At 47.8% G+C, this 21,517-nt stretch overlaps 1 protein-coding gene across 2 annotated transcripts; it reads left to right on the plus strand.

The window, feature by feature from the left end:
- The first annotated feature begins 19,162 nt into the window (after positions 1–19,162).
- Positions 19,163–21,174, plus strand: LOC109736978 (uncharacterized). Of its 2 annotated transcripts, XM_020296197.4 has the most exons (3): positions 19,163–19,507; positions 20,148–20,228; positions 20,788–21,174. In XM_020296197.4, exons 1-3 carry the CDS (start codon positions 19,253–19,255, stop codon positions 20,878–20,880), a joined length of 429 nt encoding a protein of 142 aa, XP_020151786.1. In that variant the 5' UTR covers positions 19,163–19,252; the 3' UTR covers positions 20,881–21,174. The 2 variants fall into 2 exon arrangements, with proteins under 2 accessions (XP_020151786.1, XP_020151794.1); XM_020296205.4 differs by lacking the exon at positions 20,148–20,228 and having other exon boundaries at positions 19,168–19,507.
- Positions 21,175–21,517: the final 343 nt, after the last annotated feature.

Below are 21,517 nucleotides of genomic sequence, written 5' to 3' on the forward strand. Positions count from 1 at the left end.
TCCTTTTGTCATGCCATCCTTTAACTTTTTCTTTAAACAACTTGGCATTCTCATAGGCTTGGGTTCTCCATTCATCAAGTGAGCTAATGTCAAATAGCCTCTTCTCACTGGCAAGTTTGAAATCATAATTGAGCTCGAGAGGTAAGTGACATGCTTTTCCATAAACCATTTTATAGGGAGACATACCCATAGGATTTTTATATGCAGTTCTATAGGCCCATAATGCATCATCAAGTTTCTTGGACCAATTCTTTCTAGATCTATTAACAGTCTTTTGAAAAATTAACTTGAGCTCTCTATTACTCAATTCTACTTGACCACTAGACTGTGGGTGATAAGGGGATGCAATTCTATGATTAACATCATACTTAGCAAGCATTTTACGAAAAGAACCATGAATAAAATGTGAACCACCATCAGTCATTAAATATCTAGGGACTCCAAACCTCGGAAAATAACTTCTTTAAGCATCTTAATAGAAGTGTTATGATCAGCACTACTAGTTGGAATAGCTTCTACCCACTTAGTAACGTAATCAACAGCAACTAAAATATGTGTATACCCATTAGAGGAAGGAAATGGTCCCATATAATCAAAGCCCCAAACATCAAATGGTTCAATAACAAGTGAATAATTCATAGGCATTTCTTGACGTCTACTAATATTACCAATTCTTTTACATTCATCACAAGATAAGACAAACTTACGGGCATCCTTGAAGAGAGTAGGCCAATAAAAACCAGATTGCAATACCTTGTGTGCAGTTCTATCTCCAGCGTGGTGTCCTCCATAAGCCTCGGAGTGACACTTGCGTAGGATCTGTTGCTGTTCATGCTCAGGTACACAACGTCTAATAATACCATCTACTCCTTCTTTATAAAGATGTGGGTCATCCCAGAAGTAATGTCTTAAATCATAGAAAAACTTTTTCTTTTGCTGGTATGTGAAACTTGGTGGTATAAATTTAGCAACAATGTAATTAGCATAACCAGCATACCATGGAGCAGTACGAGAAGCATTTATAACATTCAGTTTCTCATCAGGAAAGCTATCATCAATAGGTAGTGGGTCATCAAGAACATTTTCTAACCTAGACAAGTTGTCTCCAACGGGGTTCTCAGCTCCCTTTCTATCAATAATATGTAAATCAAATTCTTGTAGCAAGAGAACCCATCTAATAAGTCTAGTTTTAGCATCTTTATTTTCCATAAGATATTTAATAGCAGCATGATCAGTGTGAATAGTTACTTTAGAATCAACAATATAAGGTCTGAACTTATCACAAGCAAATACAACTGCTAAGAATTCTTTTTCAGTAGTAGCATAATTTCTCTGAGCACTGTCTAGAGTTTTACTAGCATATTGAATAACATTTAATTTCTTATCAACTCTTTGTCCTAGAACGGCACCTACAGCATAATCACTAGCATCGCACATAATTTCAAAAGGTAAATTCCAATCAGGTGGCTGAACAATAGGTGCAGAGATTAATGATTTCTTAAGTATTTCAAATGCTTCTACACAATCATCATCAAAAACGAAAGGTATATCTTTTTGTAAGAGGTTAGTCAGAGACCGAGAAATTTTTGAGAAGTCCTTAATGAACCTCCTATAAAAACTGGCATGACCAAGGAAACTTCTTATACCTTTGATGTCCTTGGGACACGGCATCTTTTCAATAGCATCAACTTTAGCTTTATCAACTTCAATGCCTCTTTCAGAAATTTTATGCCCCAAGACAATACCTTCATTAACCATAAAGTGGCACTTCTCCCAATTCAAGACAAGGTTAGTTTCTTTACATCTCTGCAAAACTCGATCAAGGTTGCTCAAGCAATCATCAAAAGAGGATCCATAAACGGAGAAATCGTCCATGAAAACCTCACAAATCTTTTCACATAAGTGAGAGAATATAGCCATCATGCATCTTTGAAAGGTAGCACGTGCATTACATAAACCAAAAGGCATACGTCTATAAGCAAAAGTACCGAAAGGGCAAGTAAAAGTGGTCTTTGCTTGATCATTAGCTGACACAGGTATTTGAGAGAAACCAGAATAGCCATCTAGAAAGCAAAAATGTGTATGTTTGGATAATCTTTCTAGCATTTGATCAATAAAAGGTAAGGGGTAATGATCCTTTTTAGTAGCCTTTTTTAATTTGCGGAAATCAATTACCATCCTATAACCTGTAATAATTCTTTGCGGAATCAATTCCTCTTTATCATTAGGAATGACAGTAATACCTCCCTTCTTAGGGACACAATGGACATGACTTACCCACTAACTATCAGCAACGGGATAAATTATACCTACCTCAAGGAGCTTTAGTATTTCCTTTCTTACCACTTCTTTCATCTTAGGATTCAACCGTCGTTGATGATCAATAACTGGTTTGGCATCTTTCTCCAAATTTATTTTGTGTTGACATAGAGTGGGACTAATGCCCTTAAGATCATCAAGAGTATATCCAATAGCAGCACGGTGCTTCTTCAGAGTTTTCAATAATTTCTCTTCATGCTCTGAAAGGTTAGCACTAATAATAACATGATATATCTTCTTTTCATCTAGGTAAGCATATTTAAGAGTATCAGGTAAAGGTTTAAGCTCAAACACGGGACCACCCTTGGGTGGAGGAGGATCCCCTAGGATTTCAACAGGCAAGTTGTGTTTCAGAATAGGTCCCAGTTTAAAGAATACTTCATCTATTTCCCTTCTTTCATTCATAAACATATCATTTTCATGGTCTAGCAAATATTGTTCTAAAGGATCACTAGGAGGCACGGCAATAGAAGCAAGACCAATAATTTCATCCTTACTAGACAATTCCTATTCACGGTGTTGTCTACGAAATTTAGAAAAATTAAACTCATGAGACATATCACCCAAACCAATAGTAACAACATCCTTTTCGCAGTCTATCTTAGCATTAACAGTGTTCAAGAAGGGTCTACCAAATATAATGGGACAAAAGCTATCTTGTGGGGAACCAAGAACAAGAAAATCAGCAGGATATTTAGTTTTCCCACACAAGACTTCAACATCTCTAACAATCCCAATTGGTGAAATAGTATCTCTATCGGCAAGTTTAATTGTAACATCGATATCTTCCAACTCAGCGGGTGCAATATCATGCATAATTTCTCGATATAAAGAAATAGGTATTGCACTAGTGCTAGCACCCATATCACATAAGCCATGATAACAATGATCTCCTATTTTAACAGAAATAATAGGCATGCCTACAACAGGTCTATGTTTATCTTTAGCACCAGGTTTAGCAATTCTAGCAGTTTCATCACAGAAGTAAATAACATGCCCATCAATATTATCAGCCAAGAGATCTTTAACAATAGCAATATTAGGTTCAACTTTAACTTGTTCAGGGGGTGTATAAGTTTTAATATTGCTTTTACGAACCACAGTAGAAGCTTTAGGATGATCCTTTATCCTAACAGGGAAAGGTGGTTTCTCAACATAAGCAGTAGGAACAACGGGATCATTATAAGTGATAGTCTTTTCTTCAACTTTAATAGGTGCTACTACTTTTACTTCAACGGGAGAATTATATTTAAACCACTTCTCCTTAGGGAGATCAACATGAGTAGCAAAGGATTCACAAACAGAAGCTACTATCTCAGAGTCAAGTCCATATTTAGTGCTAAATTTACGAAAAACATCGGTATCCATAAAAGATTTAACACAATCAAACTTAGGTGTTATACCTGACTCCTTACCTTCGTCGAGATCCCAATCTTCAGAGTTGCGTTTAATTCTTTCCAATAAATTCCATTTGAATTCAATAGTCTTCATCATAAAGGAACCAGTACAAGAAGTATCGAGCATGGAGCGATTGTTGTCAGAAAGCCGAGCATAAAATTTTTGAATAATCATTTCTATTGAGAGGTCATGATTGGGGGCATGAATATAACATTGAATTAAGCCTCCCCAAGCTTGAGCGATGCTTTCTCCTTCGCGAGGCCAAAAATTATATATATAATTACGATCACGATGAACAAGATGCATAGGATAAAACTTCTGATGGAATTCCAATTTCAACCGTTTGTAGTCCCATGATCCCATATCATCACATAGCCTATACCATGTCAATGCATCTCCCTTCAAAGATAAAGGGAAGACCTTCTTCTTGATAACATCATCGGGCATACCTGCAAGCTTAAATAATCCACAAACTTCATCCACATAGATTAAGTGTAAATCGGGATGCAATGTTCCATCTCCTGCAAAAGGATTAGCTAGCAGTTTCTCTATCATACCCGAAGGAATTTCAAAGTAAACATTTTCATTTTCAGTAGGTTCAGTAGGTTGAGGAGCAACTCTTTGCTCTACTGGTCGAGGTGAGGATATTCCAAACAAGCCCCTCAAAGGATTACTTTCCATAGTAACAAGTGACAGTAAATTTCAGCACACTATATAAATTTTTCCTTACCAAATTCCACCTACCAAAGGCGCTTCACTCCCTGGCAACGGCGCCAGAAAAGAGTCTTGATGACCCACAAGTATAGGGGATCTATCGTAGTCCTTTCGATAAGTAAGAGTGTCGAACCCAACGAGGAGCAGAAGGAAATGACAAGCGGTTTTCAGTAAGGTATTCTCTGCAAGCACTGAAATTATAGGTAACAGATAGTTTTGTGATAAGGTAATTTGTAACGAGCAACAAGTAACAAAAGTAAATAAAGTGCAGCAAGGTGGCCCAATCCTTTTTGTAGCAAAGGACAAGCCTGGACAAACTCTTATATAGAGAAAAGCGCTCCCGAGGACACGTGGGAATTATCGTCAAGCTAGTTTTCATCACGTTCATATGATTCGCGTTCGGTACTTTGATAATTTGATATGTGGGTGGACCGGTGCTTGGGTGCTGCCCTTACTTGGACATACATTCCACTTATGATTAACTCCTATTGCAAGCATCCGCAACTACAAAAGAAGTATTAAGGTAAACCTAACCATAGCATGAAACATATGGATCCAAATCAGCCCCTTACGAAGCAACGCATAAACTAGGGTTTAAGCTTCTGTCACTCTAGCAACCCATCATCTACTTATTACTTCCCAATGCCTTCCTCTAGGCCTAAATAATGGTGAAGTGTCATGTAGTCGACGTTCACATAACACCACTAGAGGAGAGACAACATACATCTCATCAAAATATCGAACGAATACCAAATTCACAAGACTACTAATAGCAAGACTTCTCCCATGTCCTCAGGAACAAACGTAACTACTCACAAAGCGTATTCATGTTCATAATCAGAGGAGTATTAATATGCATAATGGATCTGAACATATGATCTTCCACCAAATAAACCAACTAGCATCAACTACAAGGAGTAATCAACACTACTAGCAACCTACAGGTACCAATCTCAGACTTAGAGACAAGAATTGGATACAAGAGATGAACTAGGGTTTGAGAGGAGATGGTGCTGGTGAAGATGTTGATGGAGATTGGCCCCCTCCCGATGAGAGGAGCGTTGCTGATGACGATGGCGATGATTTCCCCCTCCCGAAGGGAAGTGTCCCCGGCAAAACAGCTCCGCCAGAGCCCTAGATTGGTTCCGCCTCGTGGCGGCGGAGTTTCGTCCCGAAAGCTTGCTTATGATTTTTCCTCGGACGAAAGACTTCATATAGCAGAAGATTGGCACTGGAGGGCCACCAGGGGGCCCACGAGGCAGGGGGGCACGCCCAGGGGGTAGGGCGTGCCCCCCACCCTCGTGGCCAGGGTGTGGGCCCCCTCTGGTATTTTCTTCACTCAGTATTTTTTATTATTTCCAAAAATAACTTCCGTGGAGTTTCAGGACTTTTGGAGTTGTGCAGAATAGGTCTCTAATATTTGCTCCTTTTCCAACCCAGAATTCCAGCTGCCGGCATTCTCCCTCTTTATGTAAACCTTGTAAAATAAGAGATAATAGGCATAAGTATTGTGACATAATGTGTAATAATAGCCCATAATGCAATAGATATCGATATAAAAGCATGATGCAAAATGGACGTATCATAGCATCGTTGTCGTCTCGCCAACTATTGCTTCTACGACTACCGCTACCGCTTAGTGATAAAGTAAAGCAATTACAGGGCGATTGCATTGCATACAATAAAGCGACAACCATATGGCTCCTGCCAGTTGCCGATAACTCAGTTACAAAACATGATCACCTCATACAATAAAATATAGCATCATGTCTTGACCATATCACATCACAACATGCCCTGCAAAAACAAGTTAGACGTCCTCTACTTTGTTGTTGCAAGTTTTACGTGGCTGCTACGAGCTGAGCAAGAATCGTTCTTACCTACGCATCAAAATCACAATGATAGTTCGTCAAGTTAGTGTTGTTTTAACCTTCACAAGGACCGGCGTGATGACAGTGATGATGATGCTACTAACGCAGGGCTTCGCCTAAGCACCCCTACGATATAATCGAGGTGGATTATGGTGGAGGGGGCACCGCACACGGCTGGGAGAGATCAACAGACCAACTTGTGTGTCTAGAGGTGCCCCCTGCCCCCGTATATAAAGGAGCAAGGGGGGAGGCCGGCCGGCCCTCTATGGCGCGCCAGGAGGAGGAGTCCTCCTCCTAGTAGGAGTAGGACTCCCCTCTTTCCTACTCCCACTAGGAGGGGGAAAGGAAGGGGGAGAGGGAGAAGGAAAGGGGGCGCCGCCCCCCTCTCCTAGTCCAATTCGGACCAGAGGGGGAGGGGCGCGCGGCCTGCCCTCTCTCTCCACTAAGGCCCATAAGGCCCATTATTTCTCCCGGAGGGGGAGGGGGTTCCGGTAACCCTCCGGCACTCCGGTTTTCTCCGAAACCACCCGGAACACTTCCGGTGTCCGAATATAGTCGTCCAATATATCGATCTTTACATCTGGACCATTTCGAGACTCCTCGTCATGTTCGTGATCATATCCGGGACTCCGAACTACCTTCGGTACATCAAAACACAAAAACTCATAATACCGATCGTCACCGAACTTTAAGCGTGCGGACCCTACGGGTTCGAGAACTATGTAGACATGACCGAGACACGTCTCTGATCAATAACCAATAGCGGAACCTGGATGCTCATATTGGCTCCCACATATTCTACGAAGATCTTTATCGGTCAAACCGCATAACAACATACGTTGTTCCCTTTGTCATCGGCATGTTACTTGCCCGAGATTCGATCGTCGGTATCTCAATACCTAGTTCAATCTTGTTACCGGCAAGTCTCTTTACTCGTTCTGTAATACATCATCCCGCAACTAACTCATTAGTTACAATGCTTGCAAGGTTTATAGTGATGTGTATTACCGAGTGGGCCCAGAGATACCTCTCCGACAATCGGAGTGACAAATCCTAATCTTGAAATACGCCAACTCAACAAGTACCTTTGGAGACACCTGTAGAGCACCTTTATAATCACCCAGTTACATTGTGACGTTTGGTATCACACAAGGTGTTCCTCCGGTAAACGGGAGTTGCATAATCTCATAGTCATAGGAACATGTATAAGTCATGAAGAAAGCAATAGCAACATACTAAACGGTCAAGTGCTAAGCTAACGAGATGGGTCAAGTCAATCACATCATTCTCCTAATGATGTGATCCCGTTAATCAAATGACAACTCATGTCAATGGTTAGGAAACTTAACCATCTTTGATTAACGAGCTAGTCAAGTAGAGGCATACTAGTGACACTCTGTTTGTCTATGTATTCACACATGTACTAAGTTTTCGGTTAATACAATTCTAGCATGAATAATAAACATTTATCATGATACGAGGAAATAAATAATAACTTTATTATTGCCTCTAGGGCATATTTCCTTCAGACATCACCACCACTAGCGCCGCTCATCACCCTGAAGAAGTAGAACGTCATCGACACCATGGGATCCGGACCGCCGGGCTTCTTCACCCCTAGGGCTGCCATGTCGGGGCTCGATGGTGTCACAATGACACGACCAATCATTAGGCGGAGTGAGGAGTCCTGGATTAGGGGGTCCTCGGACAGCCGGACTATATCCTTTGGTCGGACTGTTGGACTATGAAGATACAAGATTGAAGACTTCGTCCCGTGTCCGGATGGGACTCTCCTTGGCGTGGAAGGCAAGCTTGGCAATACGGATATGTAGATCTCCTCCCTTGTAACCGACTCTGTGTAACCCTAGCCCCCTCCGGTGTCTATATAAACCAGAGGGTTTAGTCCGTAGGACAACAACAAGCATACCATAGGCTAGCTTCTAGGGTTTAGCCTCTACGATCTCGTGGTAGATCAACTCTTGTAATACTCATATCATCAAGATCAATCAAGCAGGAAGTAGGGTATTACCTCCATCGAGAGGGCCTGAACCTGGGTAAACATCGTGTCCCCCACCTCCTGTTACCATCCGCCTTAGACACACAGTTCGGGACCCCCTACCCGAGATCCGCCGGTTTTGACAGCGACATTGGTGCTTTCATTGAGAGTTCCACTGTGTCATCACCGTAAGGCTAGATGGCTCCTTCGATCATCGGCAATGATGCGATCCAAGGTGAGGTTTTCCTCCCCGGACAGATCTTCGTATTCGGCGGCTTCGTACTGCGGGCCAACTCGCTTGGCCATCTGGAGCAGATCGAGAGCTACGCCCCTGGCCATCATGTCAGGTTTGGAAACTTGAACTACACTGCCGACATCCACAGAGACTTGATCTTCGACGGATTCGAGCCCATGTCAGGTGCGCCGCACAATCACGACGAGCATGATTTAGCTCTGCCGTCGGACAGTGTTCGGGAGATCACACCTGCAACCACCCCGGCCCTCAATCTGGAACAAATTGCGCCATCTGAGGACGGGTGGATGGACCCCGCCACGGAGGCCGCACACTCAGCGGCGATAGAGCCGAATACTGACTTCACCTCCTACGAGACCCGTGTTGCTAAACCATTGGATTCGTCCTCGGCCATGGACTCCGAGCCGCCTGCGCCCGTGCCTATCGAATCCGATTGGGCACTGATCATGGAGTTTACCTCAGCGGATATCTTTCAGCACTCGCCCTTTGACGATGTACTAAACTCGTTGAGGTCTCTCTCCCTGTCAGGAGACCCTTGGCCGAACTATGTCCGGCTAGAATGGGATGCGGACGACGAAGAAATTCGCTCCCCACCCACCACCCACTTAGTAGCCACTGTCGACGATTTAACCGACATGCTCGACTTCGGCTCCGAAGACATCGACGGTATGGACGACGATGCAGGAGACGAACAAGAACCACCGCCCACAGGGCGCTGGACCGCCACCTCATCGTATGACATATACATGGTGGACACCCCCAAAGAAGGGGATGGCGATAAGACAACGGAGGATAATCCCTCCAAGAAGCAATCCAAGCACCCACGTCAGCGGCGCCGCTCTAAGTCTCGCCATAGCAAAAGCAGCGATACCGGCACAAGAGACAATAATGCTCCAGATAGTGCCGAAAACGACGATAACCCCCTCCAGCCAGACCTCGAGCGGGAGGATGAACAAGCTAGCCCTCCGGAACAGGCAGCAAACGGAGAATCGGAGGATGACAATTACATGCCTCTCTCCGAAGACGAAGTGAGCCTCGGCGACGAAGAATTTATCGTGCCTGAGGATCCCGTCGAGCAGGAGCGCTTTAAGCGCCGGCTTATAGCCACAGCAAATGGCCTGAAGAAAAAGCAACAACAGCTTTGAGCTGATCAAGATCTGCTAGCGGATAGATGGACTGAAGTCCTGGCAGCCGAGGAATACGAACTCGAGCGCCCAACCAAGAGTTACCCAAAGCACAGGTTGCTACCCCAACTCGAGGAGGAAGCATTGGAACCTACATCACCAGCATATGATGTGGCTGATCGGCCACCTCGTGGCCGAGACAGAGAGGCTTATCAGCCCGAAGTACAGCCCGCACCCCGCCGCCATTCAAACAAAAATACCAAGGCCCGGGGTAACACGCGGGACCTGCGAGACGTATTGGAAAACAAAGCAAAACATGCCAGATCGATCTACGGATCACGGGGGCGCGCCCCAACGCGGGACGATGACCGTCATGCCAGATATGCTAAAAGCAAATCCGGCCGGGCCGAATACAGCAGACAGGACTCATATGAACTGCGTCATGATATAGCCCGGCACAGAGGCGCCGCACACCCCCTATGCTTTACTGATGAAGTAATGGATCACGAATTCCCAGAAGGGTTTAAACCCGTAAACATTGAATCATATGATGGTACTACAGCCCCCGCGGTATGGATAGAAGACTTCTTCCTCCACATTCACATGGCCCGCGGGGATGATTTACATGCCATCAAGTATCTCCCGCTAAAACTCAAAGGGTCGGCTCGGCATTGGCTCAATAGCTTGCCGGCAAACTCCATCGGAAGTTGGGAGCGCCTGGTAGACGCATTCCTGGACAATTTCCAGGGCACTTATGTGCGACCGCCGGACGCTGATGATTTAAGTCATATAACTCAGCAGCCAGGGGAATCGGCCAGGAAATTCTGGACCCGGTTCCTAAGTAAGAAGAACCAAATTGTCGACTGTCCGGATGCAGAGGCCTTAGCGGCATTTAAGCATAATATCCGCGACGAATGGCTCGCCTGGCACCTCGGCCAAGAGAAGCCAAAATCCATGGCAGCCCTCACGACACTTATGACCCGCTTTTGCGCGGGTGAAGATAGTTGGTTGGCTCGTAGTAACAATACAGCAAGCAAACCCGGCATATCAGAAGCCAGGGATAGCAACGGCAAACCACGACGCAACAAACACAAGCGCCGCAAATATGGTGAAAACGCTGAAAATACGACAGTTAATGCCGGGTTCAGGAGCTCAAAGTCCGGTCAGCGGAAAGGGCCACCCAAAAATAACAATCGGGGTCCATCCAGTCTGGACCGCATACTCGATCGCCAATGCCAAATTCATGGCACCCCGGGAACGCCAGCCACCCATACCAACAGAGAATGCTGGGTCTTCAAACAAGCCGGCAGGACAGGCGCCAAAACCGGAGAAGGGAGGTCTCAAAGCGACGATGACGACGAAGAGCCCAGATCACCGAATTCAGGAGAGCAAAAGAAATTTCCCCCGCATATTCAATCGGTGAATGTGGTAAATACCACACAAATTACCAATTTGGACCGGATATGCACCCTTAGGGATGCAGACTTAACGGAACTAGTCGTCCCACAATATAAACTAGGGCCGGTCACCTTCAACCACACGGATCGTCCGGTTAACGCCAATAAGGGCAATCCAGCCGCACTAGTCCTCGACCCAATAATTGACGGGTTCCACCTCACTCGAGTCCTTATGGACGGAGGCACCAGTCTAAATCTGCTTTACCAGGACACAATGCGCAAGATGGGCATCGATCATTCGGTGATCAAACCCACTAAAGCCACTTTCAGAGGCATTATACCAGGTGTGGAAGCCAGTTGTACAGGCTCCATTGCCCTTGAGGTAGTCTTCGGATCACCAGAAAATTACCGTACCGAAGAGTTAATCTTCGAAATCGTCCCTTTCCGCAGTGATTATCAGGCACTGCTCGGACGAACCGCATTCGCTCGATTCAACGCAGTGCCACATTACGCCTACCATAAACTCAAGATGCCCGGTCCACGCGGCGTTATCACGGTCAATGGCAAGGCCGAACCTTCCTTTGGCACCAACAAGTACACCACTGCCTTAGCAGTAGAAGCAACGAGCAGCACCTTGCAGCCGAACCTCGAGTCGACGTCCAGGCTCCCGGACACCATCAAGGGACTCCGAACTACTTCGTGGAGTGATAGCCCGGCTCGTCCAGGGCTCAACTAAACACTCCGGCGAAGGCTAGGACAGGCCACACTCAGCGGCTCAACCGCTCTCTGGCATGCAAACATTTCTTACATTTCCTTCGCAGGTTCACCTTCGCACCGACCAGGACGGGCTATACGGAGGCAGCTTGAACACGCAAGGGAATCCTTAGACATTCCCCGCAATGACCATCCGGCTATATTACGGATCCGCACTCGGCCTCTTCCCCCCTGGTCTCTGCAGGTTCCGCAATCATATTCCTTTTTTATCACATTACTTGTACTCATACGCATAGACGTACTATTCAAATACAACATGTGGATTTATATGACGTTTACCTGCTGTTATTTCTTATTGAAATTCTTTTGTCAAGTGGCATCCGTACACAGCGATATGCCTTAAAATATGCCAGGGGCTTCGTTTTCCCATGACACGGCAATAAAGTCCAAACACCTTCATGGAAGTTCGGCACCCCGAACCTATAGCATTATATGCATCAGCTCCGAATCATGTCTTGGGTCAATAGTTGGGTTTGCCCGGCTCCCATGTTTTGGTACCTTACGTTCCGCTATATCGGCTAAGGTAGCACTGGGAGAACTACTGCGATTGTGTCCCGGTTCTTCCGGACGAGCACCTCAGTAGAGAAAGCCGAAAACTGACTGTCATGATACGGCGAGAGCTGGTCAGCTGTTCGAGAGGTCACAAAATCTTTAAGGATTTCTCCCGCATAATTCCATAACCAATGCATCGTGCGATGGATCGGTTTTCCCCCCGATCAGGTGCTTATAGAGCCCCTAGTACGGTATTCCGAACACCAGGGGCTGCGCCTACCTTACTAAAGCTCCTATGGCTAAGTGAGAGTGATAAAGCCCTATAGTCCGATTGCCTGGTTCGTTGTGCTGAGCACCTCCTTCGAAGGACCCAAAACTGGGATAAAGAGTGCTCAGGTTTATCCCGAACACCCCCGTACTTCTTACGTGGGGGCAAAAGCCGACGACTGGCCAACTCTCAGGTTTAACATATAAAACGACCGCACAGGAGAGTAAACTTTTATATAATAGGCAACAAATAAATGACCTTGTTCAAACATTACAAAGGACAACATGATTGGCATTCATGGAAATATAATGTCCTTGGTGCATAGCTCCGCTGCAAGGTAGGATCCTTTTAGGACACCCTCATAATATAATTCGGGCTTGCGATCCTCCTTCCCCTCTGGCGGTCCTTCGGTCATTAGCTTTTCAGCATCCATCTTCCCCCAATGCACCTTTGCGCGGGCGAAGGCCATTCGCGCACCTTCTATACAGACCGACCGCTTGATGACGTCAAGTCGAGGGCAAGCGCTTACGAGCCGCTTCACGAGCCCGAAGTAGCTGCTTGGAATCGGCTCGGCAGGCCATAGCCGGATAACCAAATCTTTCATGGCTAGTTCCGCCGCCTTATGCAGTTCGATCAGCTGTTTCAGTTGATCGGTAAAAGGCACCGGATAATTCGGTGCCAAATACTGCGACCAGAAGAGCCTATCTGCAGTGTTCCTTTCTTTGGCTCGGTAGAATTGGGTGGCATCGGATATGCTACGGGGTAGCTCGGCAAATACCCCTGAGAAATCCGGTTCAAAATTAGGAACATAGTTTTCCCCTCAAATACTTGCTTTACATGGAAAAAGCCTTACCCGCCGCGATCTCTCTGGCCTCTTGGATCCCCTGCAGGGCGCTTTGGGTTTCCCCCCGGGCATCGCTCGTGGCCTGATGTGCCTTGGTGAGTTCAGATTCTTTCTCCGTTAAACTCTGCTCCAAGGTCTCGCATTTCCTCACGGCCTCTTGCAGCTCCTACTCAGCTTTAATAACCCTATCCTCGTGCTTCTCACGAAGAGCCTGCTCTGTGGCTGCCTTTTTCTCGGCCTCGGCCACAGCCTTCTTAAGGGCCTCGACTTTGGTCACAAACCCTAGCGCAAATCATGAAGCTTATTTCATACTGAAAATTCATTTGCAATAAACGCGAGCAAGACTTGTGCATACCTTGTTTATCTCTCAACTGCATTCTCAATTGGCCAAGTTCTTCTTTGGCCCGCTCCAGACTTTGATTCGGTCCGGAGATCTCCGCAGTATGACAGGCAGCAGCCGCTACAGATGCCTGCTTATAACAGAAGAGAAATCGATGTCATTCAATGAGTCTTCCCGCGATCATAAATTCGATCCTCTGTCCGGTTCTTTCTTTCACCGAACAGTGTATCAGGGGCTACTATCTATACTATGACACTCTTCGAAAACTCATAAAACACACCTCAAAGCCTCTTATAAGGCTGATACACACTTCGTTCAGTCCACTCTCAGCTGACTGAATCTTCTCAATCACCGCACCCATAAGGGCACGGTGTTCATCAACGATGGAGGCGCTCTTCAGCGCCACCAACAAAGCATCTGACACCTCTGGTTGGATAGAGGTCACCGATGGAACAGGCACGCCCCCTCCAGCCGAGGGAGGCTGCCTGCTTGATTCTGGAGCCGTATAGATCTCCGGAATCGCATCCGGCTGGGAGCCAAACTCAGGATGGCCCCCGCCATCAGCTCCCATGGGAATCTTTTCCCCCTTGTGTTCGGCCCCTGAGGTTTGACCCCCAAGCGCCGCCTTCACGGTCTTTTCCTCTCCTCCTTGGCCGGGGTCCTTCTGGGACGAAGCCTCGGTGTTATGCACCTATTTGGAGGAAGGGGCCTTTGGGGGCGTCCCGCTCTCCATAGCCTCCGAGCTCAGCGAATCCTCTAATGAGGATTGTTTGGTACGGGACCTCGCCGAACTACAAAAAATATGGCTTAGGTTAAAATACTATGCCATGATGAGTCTGGACGCCTAAAACGTACTCGGATTTTATATACTTACGAGTTCACCAGGGGCTGGGCCCTGGGATCCCATGTCGGGCCGCTGTCGGCGGTGGCAGTAGACTCCTCCGGAAGAGGAGCCTTTCCCCTTTTGGGCAGCTCGGCCTCCAAGTGTACGGAGGCCGTCCTCTTCTTTCTCCCCCCCGCAGGGGATTCATCTTCCTCCTCCTTCTCGTCCTCTTTGGAGGCGGAATGGGCATCAGAGCCTTCGGATATTGTGTCCGAAGTGCCGCAGCGACGAAGGCTGCCCCGGGTCTTTTTGGCCTCCTTCTTGGCCGTCTTCTTCGGCACCTTGTAAGGCGCCGGGACCAGCATCTTCGTCAGAAGCGGGACGGCCGGTTCTTCGGGAAGCGGGGCCGGACAATGGATCCGCTCCACCTTCTTCGTCCAGACCTGGGAGAGTTGTATAAAACACATTAAGCGCTTCCTTTGGGTTACGCGGATAAAAAGTTCGATGACTTACCGAACTTGCAGGGCGGGACAGTTGGTACCCGCGGTCCTCGGCGGAGTCTGGCCATGATTTGCTGGACTTGAAAATCACCTTCCAAATGTCCTTGTGCGAGGAGCCGAAAAGCTCTCGCAAGGTTTGGTGCCTGGCCGGATCGAATTCCCATAGATTGCAAGTCCGGTGTTGACAAGGAAGGATCCGACGAACTAACATCACCTGGACTACATTGACGAGTTCAATGTTCTTGTCTCCCATATCTTTGACGCGCGTCTGGAGCACCGACGGTTCGTCGGACGAGGACCAGTCCAGGCCTTTCTTGACCCGGGATGTAAGCCGCAGGGGGGCACCGGATCGAAACTCGGGAGAGGTGGCCCATTCCGTGCCGCGTGGCTCAGTGATATAAAACCACTGCTGTTGCCACTCCTTGACAGAATCATTAAAGGTTCCTGTTGGCCATATGATGTTGGGCATCTTGCTCACCATAGCGCCCCCGCACTCGGCGTGCTCGCCGCCCACCACCTTGGGCTTCACATTAAAAATCTTCAGCCATAAACCGAAGTGCGGCGAGATGCGGAGAAAAGCCTCGCACACGACAATGAATGTCGAGATGTTGAGGAAGGAATTGGGGGACAGATCGTGAAGATCAATCCCATAATAATACATGATGCCGCGAACGAACGGGTGGAGGGGAAACCCTAGCCCGCGGACAAAGTGAGGGAGGAATACAACCCTCTCGTGGGGTTCCGGAGTAGGGACGATCTGTCCCGCCGTCGGGAGACGGTGGCTGATTTTCTTGGCCAGGTACCCGGCCTCCCGAAGCTTTTTGATATCCTTCTCTCGGACGGTAGAGGCCATCCATTTGCCTCCTGCTCCGGATCCGGACATCTTCAGAAATACTTTTGTGGGCAGAGAATATGAACGCTTGGGCGCGGGAGCTTGGGCGGAGGGGAATGAATCGGGAAGTAGAAAGCGTGGGTGTGAAAGGGAGTCCTTATCCCCTTATAAAGGCAGCAGGGATTCTACGCCTCCCCACTTGCCTGGTAAAACCGCTTATTCCCCAAGCGCCGTAATTGATGGCGCAGTAGGGTTACCCACACCCGTATTGATGAGAATCCCGTGATAAGGGGACACGATCTCTGCTTCGATAAGACGTGCCAAGGAAACCGCCTCGCAATATGTGCAGTGGTTGGTTGTGAAAAACGGTTCGAATAATGACCGGGCCGTGGTGTGATGTCATGCTGCAAAATGCGTCAGCAGATTAGATTTGTGAAAATATTATTCTCTCTACGGTGGTATGTGGAATTTGTTTTGCAGAGCCGGACATTATCCTTGTGTTCAAAATCTTTTATGGAGTATTCGGAGGAGGAACCCGCCTTGCAATGTCGAAGACAATCTGCGCGCCGGACTCATCGTCATTGAAGCCTGGTTCAGGGGCTACTGAGGGAGTCCTGGATTAGGGGGTCCTCGGACAGCCGGACTATATCCTTTGGCCGGACTGTTGGACTATGAAGATACAAGATTGAAGACTTCGTCCCGTGTCCGGATGGGACTCTCCTTGGCATGGAAGGCAAGCTTGGCAATACAGATATCTAGATCTCCTCCCTTGTGACCGACTCTATGTAACCCTAGCCCCTCCGGTGTCTATATAAACCGGAGGGTTTAGTCCGTAGGACAACAACAATCATACCATAGGCTAGCTTCTAGGGTTTAGCCTCTACGATCTCGTGGTAGATCAACTCTTGTAATACTCATATCATCAAGATCAATCAAGCAGGAAGTAGGGCATTACCTCAATCGAGAGGGCCCGAACCTGGGTAAACATCGTGTCCCCCGCCTCCTGTTACCATCCGCCTTAGACGCACAGTTCGGGACCCCCTACCCGAGATCCGTCGGTTTTGACACCGACACGGAGGCCATAAGATCCTCACCACACCCATACATGGAAAAACCCGACCGCTCGGGCTATGGAGGCCCTCCATGTATCGACACTAAGTGCAAAATTGCAACTGCAACATCGCACTTTGGAGGCCACCGCACGAGAAACGCGGTGGCAAGAAACAACGAACAACGAGTGGCTATGCCGACCTCGTTGTCGGTTGCCAGCTGCCATCAAAGACCTCGCAACACATGGGCGGCAGGTGAGCGTAGGCTTTACCGAGCCTGTGAACATCGTGCCTCATCCAACACCAGCACGTGGCCTCCAAGCAGCCGCGGCGTTGGTAGACAAGCTACAAGCAACTCTTGGAGACACAAACCTCCTAGCCAAACAAAGCAACTAGGTTTCTTAATTCCCGTCGACGTCGCTGGTGGTCCGCCTCGTCTCCGGTAGTCTTAGGGCCATGGAGGCAAGGTGGACCCCGGCTGTCGTTCACGGGAAGGATCCTGCTCCGTTTTTAGTAAGTGTGTTTTTAATTCAATTAGGGTTTGTGTTCTACTCATGGAGGCGACACGGTTTTGGCTCCTTGCGGATGAAATAAAGTCCTTCCCGCCTAGCCCCTGCTCAGATGGTGCGTATTGCACCGCTCATGGGCGTGTAGAGATGTGTCTTCGATGGATTTTATGGGCTTCAGTCGGATTTTGTCTACGATGGATCTGTTTGGATCCAACATTCTTTTGGGTGTTTACATGTTGGATCCTTCTATGTAAGCGGAAGCATGTACTTTTTGGTTGGCCAACATCGTTAGGGAGTAGTCCGCATGTGTTAGTTTGTATCCCCCCATTCTTTCTCTTTCGACACTCCATTTTGTTGAGCGTCGGAGACTTTGTAACTTATAAAGCTCTTCCATGAATGAAAGATACACAAGTTATGCGTATTCGCGAAAAAGTTGGACCATTCTGATCTAAACTTCTCTTCATCGATGACAGTTGTTGTCCTGGTGTGATGGTTCTGTGGGTGTTAGCACGATGACTTCCCGACTGTCTACTATAACAAGTTTTGTTTGGCTCCAGCGAGGGAGGGGTGATGACAACGGCACGTCTTCGGCCCCACTCCAGTGTTTGTAGTCGTCGCTAGATGGTCTTCGAACTTGGATGTAATCTTCATTATTTATATTATTCTTTGTACTGCCATGACATATGATGAATCAATTAGAGTTTTTTTTAAAGGGTACTTACTGTGTATAGAAGGATGGAGGTAGATAGATTAGATAGAGATGCCCCACGTATATAACAATGTGCCACCACGTTTCCCGTGAGGGAGATAGTTTAGATAGAGATGCCCGTCATGTATGCCGATTCAAAATTCAAAAACGGATCGCGACGTTGAGTTCGCCGAATCCGGAGCGCAAACGAGAGCATCTTGTACCCAAAAAGATTGCAGCACTCCTCAAAACCGAGTCGCCAGAAGCTTCCGTTGGATCCGAGCGCTTGGCGCAAGATCGGACGCTCCAAACCGCGCCGCGCACGACAGGGCAGGCGGTACGTAGTACAACCCTGCGCTGCGCTGCCACCCTGTTTGCAGCTGCAGCCTTTAGCTGGCCCACACATCTTGACCCCTACGACCCCGGTCACACGATCACATGTCCACCTGCTACTACTTACTCCGCTGGGCTCGCCATGTCCCTTCCATCTCCACCTGCTACTACTTCGCTGGGCCCGCCTGTCATCGTCTCCGTAGCAGCCTTCCCTCGCGTGAACCCGGTCGCAAACTCCGCTCGTCGATCACGAGCGCTGCGCCTGCCCGCCCGGGCCCGCGCGCAACCGCCTCTGCAAAAGCCAGCACAGACGCAAGCATCCCGGGCCCACGGGTCAGTGAGACCCTTCCGAGATTCCCTCGCCCAAGGAAACGAGACGCTCGTCTTCTCCCGCAAGAAGCAACGGAAAAACCCTGACAAAACCCCGAAGGCGCCGGCGCTGGCCCACCGGTCAGCGTAACGCGCGACGGCACGAGGGGGGCGCGCCCGTCGAAACGGGAAACCGTGGGCCCAGCACGTCAGCGAGAGGCCAAGGGGAACGGGCCCGCATGTCAGAGAAGCTGCGCCGTGCCGTCCCTCCGCGGCTTTCTTTCGTGGATGCCAAGCCAGCGCCCGGCTATAAAGCGAGCCCAGCGCCACCATTGCCCAGAGCACCAGAAGCTTTCTCCTCTCTCCTCTCGGGGTTTCGATCCAGTAGGTAGGCGAGGCGAGGGGTTCGGTCGTCGGTGATGGACAGGAAGGAGAGCGGGGAGAAGATGGAGAAGGTGGAGGTGGGCGACGGCGGGAAGAAGCCGGAGGAGGGGACCAAGCCGGCGACGGCGCCGGTGTGCTTCAAGAAGCCGGCGGGCGAGGACACCGGCATCCTGGAGACCACCAAGGACTACTTCAAGCAGCTCAAGGACACCAGCGCCGACACGCACTGGGACTGCATCAAGAACCGGGTCCGCGCCGCCGGCGAGTACATCTCCAACAAGACCAGCTCGGTAACGCCTCCTCCTTCCCCTCCCCCTCCTCCCCGTTCCGTAACGCACGCGCTCCTGCTTTGCCTTGTTCTACTTCTATGCATGTATGTTTGCTGCTGTTCGATCTTGGCCCGTACGTGTCCTGTGCCTCTGCTCGCTAGATCGTGCGTCTTGTGCTGGTAGAAACACGATGAGGATCTTAGCCCTCTTGCGGATTTCGCCACATGCGTAGTTCCTAGCCGTTTAATTTCGGAATAATTCGTCGCGTGCTGTTACGAAATGTTGCCGCTTTTCGTTTCCCCCTTTGTTCCTCGGATCGGAATGCATGTTCTTGTAGCAATCGTTCTGTTTTATTTTCCTGGCAACCACGTTAAATCGGAAGGGAGTTAGCGTAGATGTAGCAGCGATTTCCGCGAGATCCTTTTTGCACTTTTTGTCCTGCACGGAGAAGCATCTGGATGATTTTCTTAGATAATAGGTGTGCTTCCGCTCGTCTGATTTTGAGGCTGTGCGGTGAAAACAACCATGTGATGCTAGTGCAGTGTGGATGAAGTAGCGATTCGTAGATCCTTCGACACTTATTTTTTCCCTCACGCATTTGGAGGTTTTTTTCTTCTAAGATTGTTATGCTTACGGACAATTCATTGTGCGATATATATAGGTGGCGATTAACCTGTACAAGGATCCGGATTTCTTGATTCTTGCTGTCAAAGTTGGGGTGACCTTGCTAGTCGCTGCCTCTGTAAGCATTAGTTAGTCTCTGTCCATGTAGATTTATTTTTGCAAGATTCCGTCCTGTGTTCAGAAATTATTTTTGGAATCTAGCCTTTTTTGCCGTCAAATGCTTGTGATCTCTTGAGAAAGCTTGCCGTACTACTTGTTACAGTAACCCACATTTCGTGCTCTGATGCTATATGTTGTACTAGTAATCTTGTTCTAAATGATACTGATCCGTTCAGACTTCAGTCATTCGTTGTTGGATTCTGTTCTTATAGCGGCTGCTGCTGCATATGATTTCTGAATCTTGGCATGTGAGCTTTCGCTGTTCTGCTTGTGGTGTCACAACACCCCACACATCTAGTTTGCTGTGGTTACTACTGATGCCATCTATTGTAGTTTCAGAATTCAGAATTCAGATAGAATTTCCCAATCCCGATAGCCTATCTGCTGCTATGTTCTGATGCATCTGAATAGTAGTATTATGATGGAATCTGAATTCTGATAGCCACTGTGCTACTGTTCTCTGATACGTCTGGTTGAAACTGATTGCTAACCCGTGGCTGCTTCGTGATGAGTTGCAGGTGTTTGGCAGGCAGAAGGTGGAGCCTGAGGCCAAGGAGGAGACCCCGGGGGCGAAGCCAGAAGCAGCACCGGCGTCAGGGGAGTCTCAGTGAAGGCGTCCTGAGCTCGTTATCGTCTTCCATGAACCAACCTGAAGCTTCATTCACTGAGAGTTGCGAGGTCTTATCAGCCTAAGAGTTTTTCTTTTTCGCTTTGTCCTTGTGTTCGCCTAGTTGGGACATGGTTTGCCTGAGCGATTTCGCATTGTAAGACCCGTTCCTAGTTGTGGATCTTAATCCGGTTGGTGCCGCCGTCAATTGCGGTCCGTTTTGGTGACATCTGTTTGTCCTATCACCTATGCTTCATTTTGTCGAATGGAATGGAAGATCATATGATCATGCAGCCTACTTCCTGTCGAGTTTAGTTGCTTCAGTGTATCCTTTCAGCACTAAACTGGCTGAGTGTTCTGAATGGAGCCTCGGGCTTTGGACTGACAATGCAAAGATTTAATGTATTGATTTGGTAGCCATTCATCACATTCTCCTGCTATGTTTCAAATTAACCTGAACTATTAAGCGTGGGGGATAAAGAAGCACCTCGGGCCAAGAAGCAAGTCTAGAATATATCTGAAAAAGTTTGAAAATGACATAGCCGTTGTCTCATTTTGGCAAATACTTTGGTGGGCAGCAGTGGCGTTTTAGGCAACTGTAGTGATTCTTTTTGGTGGAACAAAGAAACACAAACGTACAA

Source organism: Aegilops tauschii, chromosome 4 (genome assembly GCF_002575655.3).
Source record: "Aegilops tauschii subsp. strangulata cultivar AL8/78 chromosome 4, Aet v6.0, whole genome shotgun sequence".
In the NCBI taxonomy this organism is placed as follows: Eukaryota; Viridiplantae; Streptophyta; class Magnoliopsida; order Poales; family Poaceae; genus Aegilops; species Aegilops tauschii.